The sequence below is a fragment of the Alosa sapidissima genome, chromosome 11 (genome assembly GCF_018492685.1).
Source record: "Alosa sapidissima isolate fAloSap1 chromosome 11, fAloSap1.pri, whole genome shotgun sequence".
In the NCBI taxonomy this organism is placed as follows: domain Eukaryota; kingdom Metazoa; phylum Chordata; class Actinopteri; order Clupeiformes; family Clupeidae; genus Alosa; species Alosa sapidissima.
In genome coordinates this window covers 15,236,304-15,259,630 of record NC_055967.1, presented here as the reverse complement: position 1 = coordinate 15,259,630, position 23,327 = coordinate 15,236,304, and the positions used below count along the sequence as shown (strand labels likewise).

At 41.9% G+C, this 23,327-nt stretch overlaps 1 protein-coding gene across 1 annotated transcript; it reads right to left on the bottom strand.

Moving 5' to 3' along the window:
- Positions 1–1,760: 1,760 nt before the first annotated feature.
- slc17a8 (solute carrier family 17 member 8) lies at positions 1,761–22,500 on the bottom strand. The gene is made up of 13 exons (XM_042111267.1): positions 22,352–22,500; positions 12,161–12,480; positions 8,949–9,201; positions 8,439–8,557; positions 7,378–7,492; positions 6,475–6,562; positions 5,092–5,178; positions 4,276–4,418; positions 3,891–4,040; positions 3,497–3,629; positions 3,077–3,187; positions 2,531–2,658; positions 1,761–2,301 (listed from the first exon to the last, which is right to left on the bottom strand). The coding sequence occupies exons 2-13, from the start codon at positions 12,259–12,261 to the stop codon at positions 1,936–1,938; spliced, it is 1,794 nt and encodes a 597-aa protein (XP_041967201.1). The 5' UTR covers positions 12,262–12,480; positions 22,352–22,500; the 3' UTR covers positions 1,761–1,935.
- Between the last annotated feature and the right edge of the window lie 827 nt (positions 22,501–23,327).

The window sequence follows — 23,327 nt, the reverse complement described above, 5'->3', positions numbered from 1 at the left end:
GTTGAACTTTTAACCTTATAAATGAGAGTGTATCTGGAGTAACATCATTATTGGGAAACTGTCTTTTATCTCTTCACAAGTAAAAAAAGGTTCTCAAACGTGGGGAGGGAGTAATTGCACATTATGGTCTGATGACCACCTTTTACTCATTCTTCAGTCATGTAAACGATTAAATAAATAGTCAAACATTCAAAACAGTGGACAGGCCCCCACATAGAATGATAAAGCTAAATATCCTGTCTTACATTTCTCTGTCACAGCACCATTAAGTATACAAGAATATGATTGTTTGCTCCTGATGAGCCAATGGGTGTGATGGGTGGGTCCACAGAATAGAGTCGAGCAGAAACATATGGGAGGTCCACCACAGCACACTTAAAGCTAACAAGGCAGAGAAACGGGAGTGTTCATTACAACCAGGGGCTTTCTGTAGCGGAGATAAACAGTGCTTTTGGGCAACTTCACACATCCACCATCTAAATGGCTTGTATTGCATAGCTGACACAAAACATTCAGCACTACTCACACTAGTCTTACTACTGCGCTTCATACAGAATTGAGAAGGATTCAACCAAAGAGGGCTGGGGATGTGGTGAAACACGGTTGTTATAATAACAGAGGAATTATTCTTTTGAACAGGAAAATACCAAAAATGAAAACTAAATAACCTGCCGACTTCCACATTGTCTGTGGCCTTAAGGGTCAGGTGGTCCATAATCTGTTGCTGTTATTGTCAGGAGTATATCATGCCCTTTAGGCTGCAAGGTGTTATTTCATGTATATTTAATGAATCTGAACATGGTTTCCTCAATAGTTCATAATGTACCTATGTACAATAAATAGTATTACACTAATTGTGTTTGGTGGGGGCGAATGATTCTACCCACCAAAAGAGAGTATGACCTCCTTTACCTCAGCAAAAGCACACATGACAGCCTACTGATTTTTTCTTAACTCCGTCAACTTAATGTCTATTCAAATGCATCTAAGTACAGCATGTTTTTTCACAATGGAGGCCAAATTAGTAATGTTAAATAAAAAAAAGTGCATCTGCTTTGTCAGCACCAAGACAGACCCTCACAGTTTGCTAACTCTGTCCTACAATCTCAGTGAATATTGAGCTGTGTAGACAAATACTTTATGCCATAATAATATAGTTTTGATTCTCCTAACCACTAAAAGTCTCTGAATTAGTTTCCGTGTCTCCATTCAGACTGTTTAAGAAAAGCTATTCCCCCTCCTTCTGTGATAATATTTGAATATAAGGGGGTTTAATATGAGTGATGTATAAAAGGGATTTGTGATTTGAGAAAAAGGAGTGAATCTGAGTTGCAACATTGAATCAGAAGGTATGTACAACTACTTGAATTAATTCTACAGAGTAAACAAACAAATAACTCTTTCTGAGGTACGGAAAAATCAACACATCACAAGTCAACAATCAACTGCTAAGTCAAATCTACTGCATTTTGATTTAAACGTGACTGTAATGTACAGTGAGGAGTAATGTACGTAATGTACAGTGAGGAGCCATTATTCCCAGCAAACTGTACATCACTGACACCACAGCTCTCTCAATCACCAGCTGCTTAATTCAAAGTCTTGTGCAAAGCAAGAACTGTAGCCAAAGCTTGACTTTGAAAGTCAGCTGACTTTACCATATCTGGCACCATGTTCAGTCACAGGATTCAACATGCTAATTTACAGGAAAGACAGTCCCAGTGTTCAGGATGCCTACAAAATGAATTGGGTTTGTTTGTGTTTGGAGTAAAATATAGTCGAATTCAGCCATAAATATGTAAATAAGTCAATTCATTGAAGCAGCAAAAATGTCCTTTCTAAAATCACTCATCTTGGTGAGATGGGTCTACTGATGAATGTTGCCACTCTTCTGAGTGAATGATTGATAATCCAATGGACTATCCTCTCTCAGTGTCACTGATATTGTTCCTGAAAGTTCCCGTTCTTGTAGTGGTACTGGCCTTCCTCATCCTCCTCCTCCTCTTCCTGTGTGGTCACCCCTCGTTTCTTCTTCCAGCCTTGCTTACGTCCCGAATCGTGGTCCATTGTCGTGGCGCCATAAGACTTCTTCCTGGCCGAGGCCGCCAGGGAGCTGTCGCAGCCTGCCTCGCTGTCGTCAGCGAGTTCGTCCTCACCAATGATGCCACACTTGTCCTCGCTGGTGCTCTCAGGGTCGGCCCACTCCTGCTGGTCCCCTGAGGCGAAGATGGCATAGAAGATGACGCCGGTGTAGTGCACCATGGATGCAATGATGAACACGTGCTGCCACTCCAGACGCGTCTGCAACACAAATGAATTTGTATTATAATCAGTCAATCAAAGAATACATAATTGATGGGGTATTTTGGGGGATAGTCAATTTTAAACACAAACACAGACACACACACACACACACACACACACACACACACACACACACACACACACACCCTGAATTTCCCCTTGGGGAACAATAAAGTATCTATCTATCTCTCTATCTACCTATCTACACACACAAAAGAATAGTCACCTTGTTCTTGGTCAGTGCTCCCACAATGAGTGGACACACCATTCCTGACAGGGTGCCGACACCATTTGAGATCCCCATAAGGATACTGGCGTAGCGAGGGGCAATGTCCAAGTGATTCACATTAAAGCCTGATTTGCACAGTAATGTGAAGAATGACAAGTTCATACAAATTCTTCTGACAGACATCTATATTTTCATGAAATACAATATTTACTGCATAAAGGGTGACTGAGAGTTAGAGCATATAAACAGTTTACTGTCAAGGGGTATAATAAATCTGTTTAAACCTACTGGGTGCTATGACCATGAGGATTTATTCAGACAAATCACTTCAGTAGAAATACAGGCCCACACACCATACTTCATGTAACACTCCACCAGGTGATAATAGAACCATAAAGGCCACATTTACATTTAGATTATTAACATGAATCAGCACCATTTTCAGAAACAAATTGCTCTTTCACACAAAGGAAGCATATAAGAAAAGCCTTTCAAGCTCCAGTTTACTATGTGCCTGGACATCCTCATGAGAGCCTGTCCTACCTGAGATGGCGAAGCCACTGAATCCCACGGCCAGCACCAGGAAGGAGATGGCCACTCCTCGAGTGTGGGAGAAACCCACCACCAGCAGCAGGGTGGCCTCCATCCCGAAGCCTGCACACACAAGATCAACACCTCAACGTCCCTGGGTGGAGTATTTAATATGTAAAGTAATACCATTTAGACTTCTAATTGAAGGGACTAATTTTATTATATATAGAGAGATAATCCAATAATAAACACAAATTCAATGAAATAGTCTCACTGACATGCATATGTGGTACAGCAGCAGTCACAAGTTACTACGGGACTGTCAGAAAGCTTCTGTGACAAAGATGGGCCTGTTTCACTTTATCGTTCTACGAGTCTGAAAACTGCTCACATCATCACTGGTGAATCCACAGCGTTGTTTACTTCACTCACCTCCACAGTTCATGATCTTACGGACAGCTGTTGTGGACAGGATCTTATGGGTGCGGAGGTAGTCTGCCAGCTGGCCTCCAATGGGTACCACTATGGTCATCACCATGTGGGGCACTGCAGAGAGAATCCCTACCTGGAAAAAACAGACAGCTCAGTCAGTCAGTGTGAGTCAACCCATTAAATACAATTTACTACCCACAAATGCTATCTACTATACATGACTACCCACAGTTACTTAAGTTTTTCCAACTCAATTTGAGATGACATGACTTGACATGTAAGGTTAAGTCTCCTGCATATTGATAGCAGCTCCCTGATGATAAATAGTAAAAGTAAGGGGCCGGGGGGGATTACTTTTTGCAGGTTGGGATGTCTGGTGATGCATATCATGTACCTTGCTGATGGGGAAGCCAAAGACCTCCTCGAAGTATGCTGGCTGGCTGATGAGCAGCAGATAGAAGGTCCAGCTACGGCAGAAGTTGGCCACGATGATGGCGTACACAGGCATGGAGGTGAAGAACCTGCGCCAGGGAGTCTTGAATTTCTGGCAGAAAACAAAGACAACCACCCTAGGTTCTAACCATGCCAAAGTAAAGTGCTGAGTCACGTTCACAGAATCAATTCATTAGATACCCTATGTTCTAACCATGCCAAAGTAAAGTGCTAAGCCACATTCACAAAATGTATTTACTGGATTTCACTAGGCATCAAATGAGCTTGGTTTATTAGGACTACATAAGTTGGACTGTGTTGTATTGTGCTATGCTGTGGGGTACCACCTCAGTGGCACTGATCATGTTGTTTCCATCCCCGATGCTGCTCTCGATGAATAACCTCTCCTCTTCACTGATGGTGGGGTGGGATGCTGGACTGGTGTAGGACAGCAGCAGCCAGAAGATGTACCACAGGATCCCAAAGACACCTGAGCAGCACACACACACGTTACACTGTCATGCTGGGTGTGGGCCCAAAGCATAAAGATGCTGCAATATGCTGTAATTACATTGTAACACATAGTAATAACTGTAACATGCATCATTCATTTTCACTTTTACACTAGTGATTTATCAAAGGCATGAAATATGGACTCTTCTAAAAGAATGAAATTCAGTGAAGAGATACAGGGAGTAAATTAAAAGTGCTTGGGATCTGCCCTGCAGTTTATCTGATGTTCCATTTAGTAAATGTTCTGAAAGATGAATGAGCCAGGAGAACAGGCAGGAGAAAGCTCATTTGAGTCAATTAATCTTCTGATTAAATCAGGTACGATGTGGAAGACGAAGACAAGAAGTTGAGAACAATGTGGTTACAGCTGCACCTGCAGTTTAAATCTAAATCAACCAATTTAATGTAGAAGACTCTCTCTCTCTCTCTCTCTCTCTCTCCTTCAATCTCTCTGTATCTATATCTAAGTCTTCTCTCTTGTGTGTAAACATATGCAACATAATGTATAAATACAATGTTTATTATTAGAGTTGAGTGTTCAGTGCTGTAAAAACTGTCCTCCAGAGCAGGCAGAGGCATGACTAGTTCCTCTCTGTACTGTGTGTACCGGTACTGTGTGTCTGCACTGCTTCTTGTCTTGTGTCTCTCACCGTATATGTAGAACACTGAGGGCCATCCCACATACTGCACCAGCACTCCCGCCAGGGGCATGGCAATCACTGCGCCCGCGTAGGACCCTAATACACACACACACACACACACACACACACACACACACACACACACACAGGGGCCTGTCAGTCAATCAGCACGGCACAACACATCAGCCACGCTGTCATCAGCGAGGGGAGGAACGGGAAAGACTGGCAGGTTCTCACTGATGACAGATGTATGCTATTTTATTTGTATGTTCAGACTTTAATCAGGAGGCAACTGTGTAAAAATGGAGATGTGGTTGAAAACAGCGGCACAGCAGTTTGTGAGAGAGCAGCTGTTTGGCTAGGCTAGACGGAGGAGAACCCACGAGGGTGGCGTCACCTGCACCCCACAGTACGGTAAGTGTTTGTGAGGGAAATGAGGTTTTAATGAAAAGCTGTTGTAATGTATATTTCATTACTTGGTGCAAACACACACACACACACACACACACACACACACACACACACACACACACACACACACACACACATGTCCATACACACACATACACATACGCACACACGTTCATACACACACTCATGTCTGTTTGGAGTGGGATGGCACCACAAGTGTGCTCTGTGGGCTGCGGGGAGAGTGACACTTCATTTGGCTGAATATGCGAGCGCCTTTTCCACAGGAGCGGGCGAACCGCTGTGTGGCCTTCTCCATTCAGACGCGATGTCAAGAGGGTTTTGAAAAGCATGGGTTGCCATGGTAGCAGTTTATTGAGGGGCTGGGTGTTATGGGGCGGTGGTGGCGGTAAGTGGAGAGGGGGAGCTGGATGACAGACAGTCATCTGCAAAACAAAACACACAGCCGGCCTGCTGGGCGGGTTAAAGCCAGGACGGATCATCTGGGAGGGAGAGGTCAGATTAGGTGGCCCTGGAGCACATTTCATGCACCTACTGTAGCGGTAGACTACATTACCCATAAGTCTATGCTTTGATGTATGCATTAAGTTTCGGTTTCACTAGTAATAGTGACACTTCGATGTCCAGTCTCATCATTATGCACCTACAAGCTCCTCATGAGCACACTAGACAATCATGTGACCATAGTGGGAATGAACAGTTGGGAAAACAGCCTTAACAGAATTAATGCATCCTCTGAAGTCATAATTGCTTATTTATGGATTACTAGGCCGAAGCTCAAAACATTGTTATTTTCCATTTGATTTTGATATGGCAATGAAATACCTCATGTAGAAAAGTTGAGATCCCTGCATAGAATTCATATCACAAACATAATTGTTTTCAAACACTTTTTGCTTCAAAACTTGTAGATTTTCTCCACTCATGCAAAGACTTGGAAGGCGAGGGAGGGTTCCAACTCACCACAAAATGACGTGGTGGCCAAACGACTTCTCTCCAACGGAGGAGCCCATTTGGCCCACAACCCATGGCATGCTGGGTAAGTGACACCCTGTGACAGCAATGTGAGCAGGGTCAGAGGTCATGGCGCTGTGCTACCTGAGTATGTGGCAAATTAGTCCTGCTGGGAGGGTTATTCCACGTGAACATTAGGTAATGAACTTGTCACAATTGTCAGAGCTTTTAATCAGAACAAATGTATAATTTATCAGTATTATTTTTCAAGCCTCAAATATATTATTGATCAGTTCATTGTAAGAGTATTTAAATAAAATTATGTCTTCACGATGTAAGACAGAAGGGAAGAGATTCACTAAAATATGAGATATAGTTGTAGGCATTTCTTGAAAGGAAATGTTGAAAGTGCACTGTTTATAAGACATTTGCATACACATTAGTCTGTATTGACTGATGGCAAAGCTCTCTGCCTCACAGCACATGTTTGTGTTCACTGACACCAACCACTCATCTATAATACATGTGACTCTGGCAGGAACTCTGGCAGGCTTACACTATGTCTCCAGGACACTTTGTTTGTCTGATGCACCAGAGCACCACTAATACATTACAAGATGTGAAAGACACACACGATTTCTCAGTCAATGTAACTGATCTGGTGTTATGATCAATTACAATGATCTGGTGTTATGATCAATTAGGCTACAATTGCATTGCAGATTATAATATCCATATACAGCTTCTATTTACTAATATAGATTTACAGATTATAATGATCAAGGTCATGGCGTATGATGTATGTGCAAGCAAATGCACAACATACACATGCTTGAATAACAATAATCTGTAAGTAAATAGTACTAATGAATATTTTGTCAGTATTCTAGTGCTTATGTTCTGTGTCCTCACCTCCACCAAGCCCTGTAGGATGCGGACGAACATGACGCAGCCATAATGCACCCTCGCAGCATGCGGGATGAACATGTTGAGTATAGAGGTCAGGACAATGGCTGCCCCAAACACCCTACAGAGGATATGTTGAGGGCACAAGAGTGCTGGTTTAGAAGTATGAGGTAAAAATATATACCATAGCGTTCCATTCAACAAGGTTAGCTATCTGACCATTCTCATTAACCTACACAATTATTACAGTGGAATAAACTGAAGAAAGACTTAATTGCTTCTTCCACATTGTTTCCTTATTGTATTTTATACATTTATTTTTGGTTATTTGTGGGATCTTCTGATTCTGATCTTCAATAATGCGCATAACAAAGCTTGTTTCCATATGACAGCATCAGCATGAATGACAGCAGAGGGTGTTTTTCACCAGATGCTGTAGTCTCTAGCTGCATGCCTGGCACATTAAAACCAAATTAAAACCAAACAGAGAAGCAGTTGTCAGCTTCTGCTCGATGACTACGCCTCGCCGTCTCTCACTCATATCCTGTTCTTTGACACCCTGTCCCGTTCTCCCACTGTCAGCTTGATTGGACATTTGACTCCGGTAGGCTCCGGTTAACAGAGCAGCCCAGACCAGCCTCGAACCTGAGTCACCGGTGGTCTTGGGTGATGAGATCTCTTTATCGCCTCCCACACTCTATCTCTCCCTCTGCTGCTTTCCTGCTCTCTCACTTTCTCTCCCATTTTTATTTCCAAAACAAGGTGTAAGTGAGACTTGTAATATTGCCGTGGCTGGTGTTTCGGGACGAAATCAGAGGCAGGATCTTTCATTATTAACTCTGTCAATGACGTGTCCTCCTCTCTTGTGAAGCTTTTATTACACAGACGCTATCTCGCCATCAGTTCCCCTCACCTGCATGCTGCTCAACATTAACCCTCTCAGAGCACTCAGCTATTCCACTGCTACTCTTAGGATGCATCTTTGTGGTGCTTAACTCTACTGTTCCATCGGTGTGTATGGATCATTACGGCATACAGTACAGTGCCACACCACACAGTGATCTCACCTGTCGGCAGCCAACTTGTTGGCTATGAAGCCTCCAGGGATCTGTGTGACGATGTAACCCCAGAAGAAGGATCCGTGGATCAGACCCACTATCTCAGGGTCCCAGTTAAACTGTGCTGGCTGGGCAACAAAGGGAGAAGTTACATAGAGAGGAAAACACACAGATAGCATGATCTTTAATAAACTACACTTTGAGGAGTAAGAAAGTCATGATGGACTTCGGTGCATTTTGAAATCATATCCTATTTCTCATCATTGTCAACATTTCAGGCCCTAATCTAAATGCTGGGCGAACTGCAAAGTCAGTCTTATGTGCAAAGTTCTTCTACATGAATAGCATCGACAGTTTTTACCTGACCCATCACTGTTTGTGCTTTGGATCTTTAGATTTAGATTTTGCAGTTATTAAGCAAGCTTTAGTTAGACTTTAGACTATAGGGCCCAAGTTTAAACTTTATTTTGAATGTGCTGAATATTGACTATTTTGATATTGTGCTTCTCAGATCATTACCTGCATGACAGCTGTGCCGTTGATGTAGACGGTGTTGTTGTTTACCATCTCCACAATGGCCACGCCCAGATTGCACCGGATGCCAAAGGAGATGCAGAAGCCGAGACCGCTGAGCATGGCGATGATGTAGCGCTTGGGCAGCCCACAGCAGCCGCAGTCCAGCAGCGGGGCACTGCGCTTTGGCATGGACACTGGCCGCCCATCCTCCGTCAGCTCTACCAGGTCCTCATCCACATTACTCCCATCAATCTTCCTGTGATGGACAGTAATCAATTAGGCTATCCTTTGTGAGACTGCAGGGCATTGTAACACTGCCAGCCCCATGTTGAGTCATTTTAAAGTGTGAATTGATCATACTTCATAACTTCAACTACAAACATATTATTTCACTTTGTTATGACACTAAGATTATTAAGCAGGCACCTTTCACTGAAGTATCCTGGAACATGTTTAACACATACCTGATTACCATAAATTTGATGTCATTGTACCATGAACAACAGTGAATGTATAAACAATGCAATTATTGCAATTCTTCCAAGGCACTACTCTGGAGTTGTAATCATAGAAAAGTAATGCACTCTCCTGACTCTCTCATCATAATACAGAGGGAGTTCTGGAGTGTCGAGAGAGACCAGGAGACTCGATCATGACGTGTGTAAGGGTCATGGCACGTCTCTGAGTCAGCCCTCCACCTCCATCCACCCGCCTGCATCCTCACACCTGTTTCCCTACTGCTCTCATCGTCTGCAGCTACGCGCGGGAATGGCTTTCATCAGATCTCCCTCACTCACACCTGAGTTCCCTCAGCAGACATACTGAGGTGGAGCAGGGGAGCTGATGGAGGCCCTGTCAAAGGGCAGCTCTTTCATGAAGCAAGAGTGAGGCACTTTCCCTGGTGCACTCTCTCTCTCATCACACATACAATAGTGGATTTGTGTTGAAATGTTACAGTCAAAACTGATTGAACAAAGAGACTGTACTTTACATCTTTACTTTCTCAACACTTTACTTTCTCAACAAATGATTGTGCCTCTCTACCAATCTTACACTTACACACTCTTATTAGGAACCCTATCTGAGAATAGACCAAACAGTTGATTGTGATCAGGAACAGGAAATGGTGCTCACAGCCACATCTCTCCACTCACCAGTCTCACTCTTGGTTCTCATTAAAGGTAAAAAAGGTAAAAAAAGTAGTTGAAATTGTTAAATTAATAACTTTATTAAAAAGCACACAGTAAAAAGGTTTAAATGAAAACAAACTGTGTGTACAAAAATAACTGTCAAATAAAATCAGACTATTAACTATTATTCATAACACAGAAAAACAGCAGTAACAGAACCAACTGAAGTAGTATGCCTCACACCTTATGTATTTCACACAGCTCAAAAGACTCTCTGTCCAATAGACACCTGTCAGATTGTTCAAAACATTAACGTCCATGTTTAATATTTAATCTTCCTTTTGTAATTCTAACTGAGGTATGAATAACACAGATAATGTAAAGACGTGATGAATTATCATTAATTATTTACAAATAATGACATAACGGGATCAAACTACATATGTAATGCCCTAAGAGTGACAGCTTGTGTTCTCTACATCTAGCAATATTATTTCTGTATATTTGTGCAATAATTTTGTGTAATTGCATAACAAAAATGATAACAGACCAAATTTTGAAAACCCTGTTAGTGTCAAAAGTGTCCAAATCCAGTATTTATTTTATTTGTCTTTTTCCCTCTTTACATTGCATTACATGTCATTCCAGTGTGTATGTGAAAGAATTACTTGTGCCATTTTTGTTTGTTTTTGTCTGTTCAGTGGAATGGAATTTATCATTAAGATCTTGGTTACAAATTACAACACATTTTAAAGTCTGAATACCATAATCAATAATGAATAAGTCTCTAAATAATGAAGGTCGTCACCATAAATTCCGAGTTACCTTCTGGAAATGGACCAGGTCGCCCTAAAGGCATTCAATTCCTCTCTTCCCTATATAGTTCCTTCAGCCTCTCTGTCTTTACATCTGCACAGGGCATGTTATTGACATGGTTGTTAAATACACAATTTCAAGTAAATATCTTTATGCATTTAGTTAAAAAAGTATTTCACATCATATAACAGAGGGGTGATCCTTCAAAAGAAATTGTTATAATCACTTCCTTTGGTAATCATCACTTTAAAGCTATAGTCTATCCATATTTTCTTCATTCCAGTTTCACAGATGGGAACAAGTGTTTTATCTCTGAACAAAAGGATATGGGAGTGTTTGGAAGACCTCTCAATCACCCATGGAGTAATTTCATACCACTACCGGATATTACCTGAGATATCAGCGTTTATCTCCTACACAAGACAGCAATCGATTTATTAAATGCAATTTCCATATTAGTTGTGCCCTTGTGAAATTATGTATCAGATTGTTGCTTAAAGAGGATTATTAGGCATACTTTTGACATATGTTTTCATATTGTTTTACAAAACTGAAAAAAAAAACATTCATTTTAACCTCACCAGAGGAGAGTAATGAAAACACCAGTCTGCTCCACAGCAACACAACATACAGGAGAATTTCACATATAGATCTAAATCATGATAGGGTGGTGCTGTCTGACTTAAAGCTCTAGGCAAGCATAGTCTTATGCACCCCCTCCATCACAACGGCTTTGAAAAATGCATGTGTGCTGTGCTATCCCTCTGCCCACATTATGCACAGACTTCAGCACCCTAGGCATCTGCCAAGAACTGCCACTGATTTTGGAAGTGTAGTTCTTTTGTGATGGTGAGCTATGGTCATAAAGTGTTTGTAATTAATATTTTGAGATACAAAGCCATTTGAATATAATATGTGAACAATCTGTATTCATATTACACTCTCATCAGTGTAAAGGAGATATTGGCCTTATCTCCTCAATATTTCAACAATTTACAAAACTTTATGAATAAAGTGTCATGAACTTCTTAAGTAGAATTATAGGACCTTTGGTACATCACCCCTCTCTGTTTGGAGTTATTATCTTCCTAATATTACATGCTTTTTGACAAAGCTGTCTTTCTAAGCACATTTTCTCACTCTTTTTACTCTCTCTCTCTCTCTCTCTCTCTCTCACACTCTCTCTCTCACACACACACACACACACACACACACACACACACACACACACACACACACACACACACACACACACACACACACACTTACTTCTGCAGGTTCCCCAGTGAATCTCCTACAGTATTCTTCACCTCTTCCTTCCCTGGCTTCAGCACCCGCTCCTTCAGTCCTGCGAATCCTCCGAAAGGCATCTCGCTCCTTCTCTTGTCTATCCGCTTTTCACACAGAACCCTTTAATGTCTCCAGCTCTCTTGTGCCTAATAGACACCCAGACCGGACTGACTCTATCCGTGATATCCTCTAAAGGCTGTGATGGTACATCCTTGCGGTACTGGACGTGGGTGTCTTGACAGGCTCTCTGGCAGGTGTGTCCATGCGGAAAAGTCGGGCTGTGTCAACCCACGGCTCCCCTGAGGGTAGAGACACACCACACAGAGAAAGGAGGATGGAGCTTCAGGTAGTCCTGACACGTGAAAGCCAGACTGTCCCTTACAGACCAAGCATCTAGGTCCAATCTCTAAATGACCGTATTCCAAATTCTGAAATTCCAATGGGTGAGGGGTGTTGCAAGGAGAACAGAAACACAGGGAGAGTCAGACAGGGAGAGAGAGAGAGAGAGAGAGAGACAGAGAGAGAGACAGAGAGAGAGAGAGAGACAGGGAGGAAAAGGACAGATGTCTGAAGACCTTCTCACTGAATCAACATGTTGCTCAGTTTGTGCCTGTCGCCGTAGCAGGAGTAACGGACCACATGAATGCTCACCTCTCTGGCTAACAATAGAGTTTGAGAGGATGTTGGGTACCTACCCCCCCAAACCCCGCCTTCTATGGCCTCTCCTATCTGATACCAATGCAGGAGAATAGGAGAACGAGGAGATTCAATATTGAAAGCCGAATGGGGAACTAACACAATCATCATAGTGACTGATCCTACATCTGCACAAACATATGTTCTATGGCATTTGGTTTGCTACATGTGATATACCTTTGGGAGAATAAATGGCCATATATTATATTTTTGACATTTACTTCCAAGCTCCATATAAAAGACTGTCCTAACCATGCAGATTCAACTCTTGCTGTCTTAGTATACAGTAGTAGTTGGAAAATGCTCAACATACTGTGAATCTTATGTCATTTATACATTGAAGGACATTTTAATGACATTTACTCACAAGTGCAAATCCAAGAGCCAGTATGTCTCTCTTCAGTGATACATGGTGTAAAACCTGTGGTCTGATTCAGTAAAGATATCTCATTCAATCTCATTCCATAAATGTCACCTTATTTATTCTGCCAATACAGCTTTGTCAATGAAGTTGTGAGGAACTCCTCAAACTTTGACTGCCATCTAGTGGATACATGAGAAGGAACAAACACAAAATATCTGGTGGCTCCTTGAGGTTTGCAGATCTACATTGGCAACATGTATCTTGATTTTCACTGTTTTTCATCTACATAAAGCCTAGTTGTTTGAAAATTATCGGAATCTTATTTTTCATCTGAAATTAAGTGCTACAGCAATCACATCCACAATGAGCATCAGTCCAGCGCGGACTATAACTTAATTTGGGGGTGAGGAAATAGTCTGATGCATTCCTGAAGATTGTTTTTACCAATTTGACAAGACAAGTATAGGACACAAGAACATTGTCAGAGAATTTGTGGCAACAAGAATATTAAGGGCTACACTTCTTAATGACGGTTTTAGATTTAGTTTGAATGATTGGAGCTGCTCTATCAAAAGCAGATTTCACCATCAGTTGTGTGACGGTTCTACAGTTCAGTATTTATTGTCTTGTTTATAGGCTACTAGTATAACATATGGGTATATATAATATGTAATATGTAAGTGTAGGAGCCATTCTTGGGTTTTGTTTTGGTATTTTCTTTTTGGCCTGACAGTTGGTTTGTTGATGTATGTTCTTGGAAGTGTGACACCTGCTGGCATAATTTGTCCCTGCACATTGGATTTGGTAGCCTGGCTGGTGATTCACCTGGGCACCTGGCTTAATTGGCCCAGGTGAATAATCAGCCAGCGTTTTATTTTCTTTTGAACAAAGAGCTCACATGGAGCATGAGGCATGAGGCTCGTGGGCTTTTGGAAAGGGACAGAGAGACGCCAGCAGGAAACCGTTTTTCAATGTAGCATATTTATTTATGTAGTTTTCTGAACGGTATTTTTGTATTGGAAACTTGGAAATGGACGTTTTATGATAAGATGATGAACTTTGGAAAATGGAAGAAACTTTAAGTTTAATGGAACATTGGAATAAACCGTCTCTTAAACAATTGAAACACCTTCTTGGCGTCACAATGTAGTGCTTACAAAAGGACACTACATAGTTTGAAAAACGCCTGCATTGGATGCATAATTAGAAATCGTCTGTATTGGATACTTAAATTTGGAAATACTCTTTCGTTTGGATTGGAACTTGGATTCGTGAACTTTTTCGTTGGAATTACTGGAATTACTTCCTTGTGTTTGGAAGATTGGATTCATTTACTTGGAAGCAGGGGCGGATCTAGAATTTTTTTCCTGGGGTGGCGAAGGGGTGGCATGAGGTTCCAGGAGGGGGGCCATGGACATTATTCAAAACTTAAAATTCTACGGATTTCATTGAATATTTTGTTCAATTATGTTTTGTTCTCTACACTACATTACACAGGGTGGGAGGCAAATCGGAGCGTTTTGGATGATGTGGGTCTTAATATGTGAATTTCTTTCTCTGTGTAATTATAGTGTCAAAAAGCAAGCCAGGGGAGGGGGCAGGGGATTCTAAATCTGCGATTTCTATTTGAGAGGAGTTTGGTGCGGGTTTCACACCTTCTCACAGTTCTCAGACCAACATGTATGAACATAAAATATACTTAAAAAAATATTATCTGATTCATAAATGGAGTGGCAACAGGGGTGGCAAGACTGTGTCCTAGGGGTGGCAGCTGCCACCCTTTGCCACCCCGTAGATCCGCGCATGCTTGGAAGGATTTATTAATGGACTTTAGCAGAACTGGACTGCGAATATTTCATTCATTCCTTTTCGTTTTGATATTCTCTTCAAAGGAAAAGACTGCACTCATCAGTTGCACCGGTGCAGTGAGTATAAAAAGGCACTGCACACACTGGCCGTCGCGCTCGCAAAGACTTTGCGCTTTGGGTTTGGAACGTTGCCATTTTTGTGTTTGGGACTTAAGACTTACAGAACTGATTTTGAACTTTTTTGAGTTGATTAAGTGAATACCTTTTTGAGTTTGTATTGAGCATGGCAGACCCAGTAGAAGAGGAACCGAGCACAGAAGAACAGAATTTAGTAAAACAACAGAACATGGAAGCCGAAAGGAAACTTTTACAGTTAGTAGGCAGTCGAAGAGGAAAACTTGGATATTTGACAAGGAAAAGAAATGAAATTGATGCTTTAATTACTGCTGGAGAAGAAAGGGAAAATGTGCTAAAGCAAATTGACATTTTTGAAAGAAGCTTTAATGAGTTTAAGATTGCAAGCCACAGTGTAAAGTTTGATGAAGGATGAATACGAGAGAGGCTGATCAAGTTGATTGGTTCATCCCGAAATCTACCAGTTTCAGCGCATTTCTGGAAGGCATTACGAAATGGGCAATGGACAGTGATGAAGTGCAGGAGGAAGAAGATCTGGTAGTCCCAGAAGACGGTGTATCTCAAACTGGTCAAAGGGAAAAGAGCAAAGCCCCTATAGCGAATATGGGAGTGTTGCATCCAGACGGTCTAACGCGCGGCCCGTAGTGGCAGACTGGCAGCATTGAAAGCAAAAAGTAAAGCGTTAAATGAAAAATTATAACTGGATATTGAGGAGGCCAAATTAAAAGCCGGCAGAGAAAACTTGACATGGAGTGTGAGCTGCTGCAGAAGCAAGGGCAAAGGCATTGCGTGAGTCGGAGGAAAGACGCTCACATATTGGCGCCTATATCAATATCAATATGATACACCGACCGAATATAAAATGCCCACAACAGCGCAGAGGCCAGTGAAACAACCAGTTCAGACACCAATAACTCCCCAAAGTCAAACAGCTCATGTACAAAGGCCTGTTCCTGCTGCTGGTGGCAACAACCAAATTGCTGATGTTTTAAAAAGGCAAACGGAAATAACTGAATTACTTGTTAAACAACAAACACTGTCTTTGTTGCCAAATAGGAATGTGCCAATTTTTGATGGAGATGCATTTGAACAGTGTGTAGAAAGGCACACAACTAGTCTGGCAGACCATCTTTACTACCTGCAGCAATATACCAAGGGCCAACCTAGAGATCTTATAAGCAGTGTTTTGCACATGGACCCAAAAGTAGCCTTCAAAGAAGCAAAAAAGCAACTTGAAAAACAGTTTGGAAACCGCCACAAGATAGCATCTGCTTTCATGACTAAGGCATTAAATTGGCCAGTCATAAAACCTGAAGATGGCAATGGGCTGAGGTCTTACGCTCTGTTTTTAAACAGCTGCTATCATACCATGCAGGGTGTAGATGGCCTAAAGAAATTAGAGCATTCCACCAACCTCAGACAATTAGTGTCTAAACTCCCCTACAGACTGAGAGACAAGTGGCGTGGACATGTGTGTGCCTTACATGACAAGGATGAACAAGTGACCTACAAAGATCTAGTGGACTTTGTTGACAAGCAGTGCAGGGCAATGCTAGACCCGGTCTTTGGAGACATAAGTAGCACAGTGGATACCCAAAGGGCCCCTAAAACAAAACAAACTGTGACCAGCAAAACCAGCATATCCAATGCCAGATCCAGCTTTGCAACCACTGTCGGATCATGTACCTGCCAACAGCAATGACACACCTGGACATAAACAAAAAACAAACAAGAGTGCATTTGACAAACCATGTTTATTCTGTGGAAAGAATCATACATTTGAAAACTGTCAGCTGTTTGCAAGAAAACAAAACAATGAAAGGATTAAATTCTTAAAAACAAATGGAATGTGCTTTGGATGCTTGGAGAAGGGACACATGAGTAAGACTTGCTCCAATAGAATGACCTGTGACAAATGTTCACTATCTCACCCAACTGTTCTGCATATCCACACAGGAAAGCCAAAGGATGATGGACAAGCTGATCATGCCTTATCTGCAACAGGTGTCTGTGGAAAAAGACCACCTGCAGGACAGTGAGTCACAATGCACTCTAGCCATAGTCCCTGTAAAGGTTAAAGTTGTCAACTCAGAACAATTTGTACATACCTACGACTTGGAAAAAACTGCAAAATTCTACTGTGAACAATGGGACAGGAGAAGGCAGTCAGCAGCAGTGTAGTCAATGGCCTGGAGGTCAGCAGTATGGAGGATCACAAGCTCCCAGACGTTTACACACAAACAAAATTGCCAGTGTCGAAACACCACATACCCAAACTGGAGTCAGTACAGAAATGGACATACTTACAAGAAGTCAAACTGCCACAACTGGATGCTGAAATAGAATTGTTAATTGGAACAAATGCTGCCAAACTCATGGAACCCTGGAAAGTAATCAACAGCAGAGGTAGTGGGCCGTATGCTGTTAAGACCTGGTCATTATTACTTACCTTTACCCTTGAAGGAGGAGAATGTAAACATGCCAAACAATTACCACCAGGCACAGCAACGCGTTCTTTCCCTGAAAAGAAAATTAGAAAGAGATGCAGAATACACAGCCTTCCTACAGGGTGTGATTGAAAGTGGCTATGCAGAAATGGTGCCAAATGACGAGCTGAACAAGGAAAGTGGAACAGTCTGGTTTCTTCCACACCATGCTGTACATCACCCAAAAAAGGGCACTTTGCGTGTAGTTTTTCACTGCTCAGCATCATTTCAAGGAACATCTTTCTCTGGTGGCCAAACGGTGACAAGTCAACCACTCAGACAATACAGAATGACCGTGCACATATTTGGTGCAACATCTTCACCAAGCTGTGCCAGCTTCGCACTCAGACAGACAGCAGAGGACTTCAAAGATCTCTTCTCTGTGGAAGCAATGGAGACAATTAAGTCCAATTTTTCTGACTGCTGACTGACTGCTTAAAATCAGTGGCAACCGAGAACGAGGCAATGTCCTTGTACAACGAGCTAGAAACTGCATGTGCAATGGGAGGCTTCCGCTTGCACAAATGGATATATGCAATAACCTAAATGTTCTTATGTCCATCCCACAGGCAGACAGAGCACAACAAGTGAAAGATCTTGACCTGGAAAAAAGTGAATTGCCTGTGGAGAGAAGTCTTGGGATTCAGTGGTGTGTGGAAAAGGATGAACTTACCTTTGCAGTGAGCCTAAAGAATCAGCCATGCACAAGAAGAGGTATATTGTCTGTAATCGCATCTGTGTATGATCCTCTTGGCCTCATCTGTCCATTTGTCCTTACAGCTAAAACCATCCTGCAGGACCTGTGCAAACAAAACCATGCCTGGGATAAAGACCTACCAGAGCACCATGTGCAGATGTGGCAGGAGTGGCTGTGTACGGGACCAATCAGTGAGGCACGAGGACACAAGGAGGTTTGGTTCAAAAATGGAGGGTTTTTATTACCCAAAGAATGCTCAAAAACTGACAAAGTCTACAAACTGATAATTAGGCCTATAAAAGAGGTCAACCAAAAGTATAATGACTGAACAAAAAACTGACCTCCCACAATGAAACAAAAGGGAACATATATATCGGCTTGGCCAAACCAAAGGACACAAAAAGGGGATACACTAAATACATAGACTTAAATCATAACACAGAGCAAAGTAACTAAGGCCAAATTCCCCCCCTCGGGCACATGGCAGACGTGGTACGGTCGGCACCCAGACTTAGGTCCTCTCAGCCCTCAGCCACGCCTTTGCCCAACCAGGAAGGGAACGCCCCCAACGCTCAGCCCAGGTAACTCAAGACAAAGAAACACATGATTAGTAACAAAAAACTTAAATAACCTTACAGTGTTAAAATGTGTGCACCTATATAAAACAATGTAAGGCTAAAGTACAAAAACTAATAAAGTAAAGTAAATGAAACAAAATGTTGAGTGAGTTATTTGAATAGAATAGCACATGTGACTGCAAACAATAAAATGTGCAGCAAATTCATGATTTACCAAAAGAAACTAATAATGTGCATTTGTAAAGTGAGGGCTTGTGTTACCATGTGTGGCTGTGGCCATCACAGGCTGACTGGACTGAGACACATTGGAGAGCTTGCAGTCACCAGGTGCTTGAAGCCTGCACACTTCGGTCAGGTAACAACTGCACAATTACACCACTTCAGTGATGCATCAGATAGCGGATATGGTTGTGTCTCCTACCTCCGTCTTGAGAATGCAGAACAGGAGGTACACATCTCCTTTGTAATGGGGAAGTCGCGTGTAACACCCCTGAAGCAAATGACCATGCCAAGACTGGAACTTACTGCAGCAATGCTCACAGTTAGAGTAGATAAGCTTCTCAGAACAGAGTTGCAGCTGACTCTGGAAAGTTCAGTCTTCTGGACCGATAGCACGGCAGTGCTAAAATATATAAGAAATGAAAGTAAAAGGTACAAAACATTTGTGGCCAATAGGGTGCACACAATAAGAGAAATAACTGAAGTCAAACAGTGGAGACACATTGAGACAAAACTTAACCCAGCAGACTGTGCATCTCGTGGATGTAAAGCCAATGCACTCACTCGGTCCACCACATGGCTTAGTGGCCCACACTTTCTTAAGAAGCAAAATTCTGAATGGCCAACGTCTGACATTGACACACAGGCATTTGATGGTGATGTTGAAGTGAAGAGGGATGTTGTTGTCATGGCAACCACAACCAACCAGAACCCAACCCACAACTTCATACAGTACCATTCAAATTGGAGTAAGCTAATAAGAACAGTGGCATGGATGCTGAGACTGAAAACGGTGCTCTTGAACCTAAGTCAAAAAAGAAAAGAAGATGCTGAATGTTGATTCTGATGGCAAGAAACCACGGAAAAGGAAGGAAAAAATGACAATTGGAACAAAATGTATGAACGCATAACTTACCTTGGATGAGCTAAAGGCTGCAGAACATGCTCTCATTCAATCTGCTCAGAGAGAAAGTTACCCAACGGAAATGGAAACATTGCAGAAAGGCAACACACATGTTAGTCAGCATAGCACAATTTGCAAGCTGGACCCTTTCATGCAGGATGGACTTCTCCATACTGGAGGGAGACTGAGCAGAATGACTATCCCAGAAACTCGAAAACACCCTGTGATTCTTCCCAAACACCACCACATTTCCATACTTGTTCTAAGACACATACATGAACAACTAGGGCACTGTGGAAGGAATCACATGTTGGCCAAATTAAGACAGCAATACTGGATACCAGCAGCAAATGCTCTGGCCAGAAAGATCCGATTCGAGTGTGTGTTCTGTAATTCGTAGGTTTGTGAGCAGAAGAGGTCCGGTACAACAGATCAGCTCGGATAATGGAACAAATCTGGTATCAGCTGGCCGTGAGCTCAGAAATGCAGTAAAAGAATGGAACAAAAGTCACAAACTAAAAGTAGCTCTACAGCAAAGGGGCATAAAATGGATCTACAACCCACCTGCCGCCTCACATCATTGAGGGGTATGGGAAAGATTAATCAAGCAAGGGACGCAAACACTCCTGGCCGTAACCAAAGACCAAACACTAGATGACGAGTCCCTTCATACTTTCCTTTGTGAAGTAGAAGCAATCATTAATAGTCGCCCACTTACCACCATATCTGATAGTCCTGATTAGTGATGGGGACGAGACCGCCTATGCCGAGTCCGAGACAAGACCGAGTCTTTGAAGGGTCGAGACCGAGTCGAGACTGAGTCCGTTGGTTTTCAAATACAGTCGAGTCCGAGTCAAGACCGAGTCTTTGAGGAAGCAAGTCCGAGTCGAGACCGAGTCCTTTAGGAGTCGAGACCGAGTCGAGACCAAGACCATAAAAACATGTCAGTTTTCATATTCATGATTTAATATCACCCCAATTAATAATCAACAGTTAGGCCCATGGAATTTCACCATTTTAGGGGCAAGGCCACTTGGCCTTCAGTTGGGCATATTTGGTGGGGGGCACAAAGGCCACATGTCAGGGCACCAAGGCCAAAGTTAACTATACAGTAGTGGGCTATAAAAATAATCAAAGTTGTATTTAGCCTATTCACAGCAGTAGACCTGCATCACTGTATGAAACATTACAAAAACATGAAACATGACATATTACATAGAACTGTAAATCATCTGATCATCTAATATTTAGATGTCTAGGCTATATTTAATATTTATATTTATTTTATATTTGGCCTGTTATGGAATCATGTATTGAACAATTTAAGCACAGCTCAGCTTTAAGAAACTCAAATAGCCTAGATGCATGCTTAGCATTTTTTGATCATTAAGACTCCTTTCACAAACTCTTACTCAGCTGTATATCCTCTGATTTTAATATTTACCTATATCTACGCAATATTTGTAACATTTATTTTGTATTTGGCCTGTTATAAAATCATGAACGATTTAAACACATTTTGAAACACTTTGGGCACCAAGGCCAACGCAAGGGGCAAAGACGTGGCCGCCGTGAAATTTCATTTTCATTTTTTTTTTTATATGAACATAAAAAAATGCGCTGGTCTCGAGGACTCGGTCTGAAATTACGAGTCCTTCTCCTCCCACTGTGGTCCGAGACCGAGTCAAGACCGAGTCTTTGAAGGAACGAGTCCGAGTCGAGTCCGAGAAAGCAGAAATCGGTCTCGAGACCGGTCTCGAGTCCGAGACCGGACTCGAGTACTACATCACTGGTCCTGATGACCTTGAACCCTTGACCCCTAACCACCTTTTACTCCTTAAAGGTCAGCCCACACTATCTCCTGGTTTGTTCCAGAAATCAGACACGTACAGTAAACGCAGATGGAAACAAGTACAATACTTGGCCGATACATTCTGGAAACGATGGATTAGGGAATATCTTCCAACCTAACAAGAAAGACAAAAGTGGTTGAGAATGAAACGCAATTACATGAGTGGGGATGTTGTTTTAACTGCTGACCCTGCTGCCCCTAGGGCATCTTGGATGTTGGGGAGGGTTATCGACACAAAAAAAAGATTCAAAGGGGTTGGTACGTAGTGTAACACTGAAAACTCAAACAAGTGTCTTAGAGAGACCAATTACAAAGGTTTGTTTGTTGTTGGAGAATGATATATAAATATGACTGTTGAATTAATGCTTTGAGTGAAACGATGATTGCTTTGATGATGATGAGGATGATGCTTTGTGTGAAATTTCACTTACACTGATGGTTCCAGACTTCACATGCGCACATGGACCATGGACCTCCGAAGATCCATTCGTGCACACACGAGCGTTGTATCCATACACAGACACTATGCACAACATACACCACTGATGGACTCTTGAATGAGCAATGCCTTCAATGGCAAATGGACTCTGGACTGAAAAAAAAAAAAAAAAACTCAACTTTGTAAAAAAAAAAAAAGAGAAGTACACTTTTTGTAGCAGTCTATGGACTGTTGAGACGGTAGGTTTTTTTTTATAGTTAATTAACCGTTCATTGCGATATGTAATAAATAGAAAATAGCAATTGGGCAAAGTGTTTTAATTTAAATTAATTAATTTCACTCAAATTAGCATTGTTTAAAATGAATAAAACAGGAACACACTATTTGATACGGGAACAGATATGGCTAACAGTAGGGTAGAGTGGGGGAAAACGCCCCCCCTCCTATATTTCACAAATATAATAAATTATATACAATTGATTACAAGCTACTATATTTGATCAATATATCGGCAATAGCCAACTTTGTTTTAGTGACTGCTGAAAATTAGAACACTACCTGAAGGATGTGACAAATGGAATGTTCAAGTCCCATTCTAACTTTCAATCGTACCCCGCTTACCTCGCACATTTCTCTAGATTTTGCAGTGACCTTACATGACACTGTCATGAAATATGCCAGTCTAGGGCACAGAATAACGTTTGTAATGATACCAGTTGCGTTTAAGAGTCACATATGGGTAATGAGTTTATTGCTGAAGGTAATTTTTGCCGATATCTTTGGATCTGCGAGACACTACCTGTGACTTTCAAAGTTTCCATGATCAAATAGGATATTACGCATGTGCATGGCTGCATGCACTTGGGCTTGTTGCACACGCAATATAAGGTGTATCAATTGTACACATGTCCCAACTGTACTCTGTCTACCCATGAGACTGCATAAATAATTACTATTTGAGAAAATGC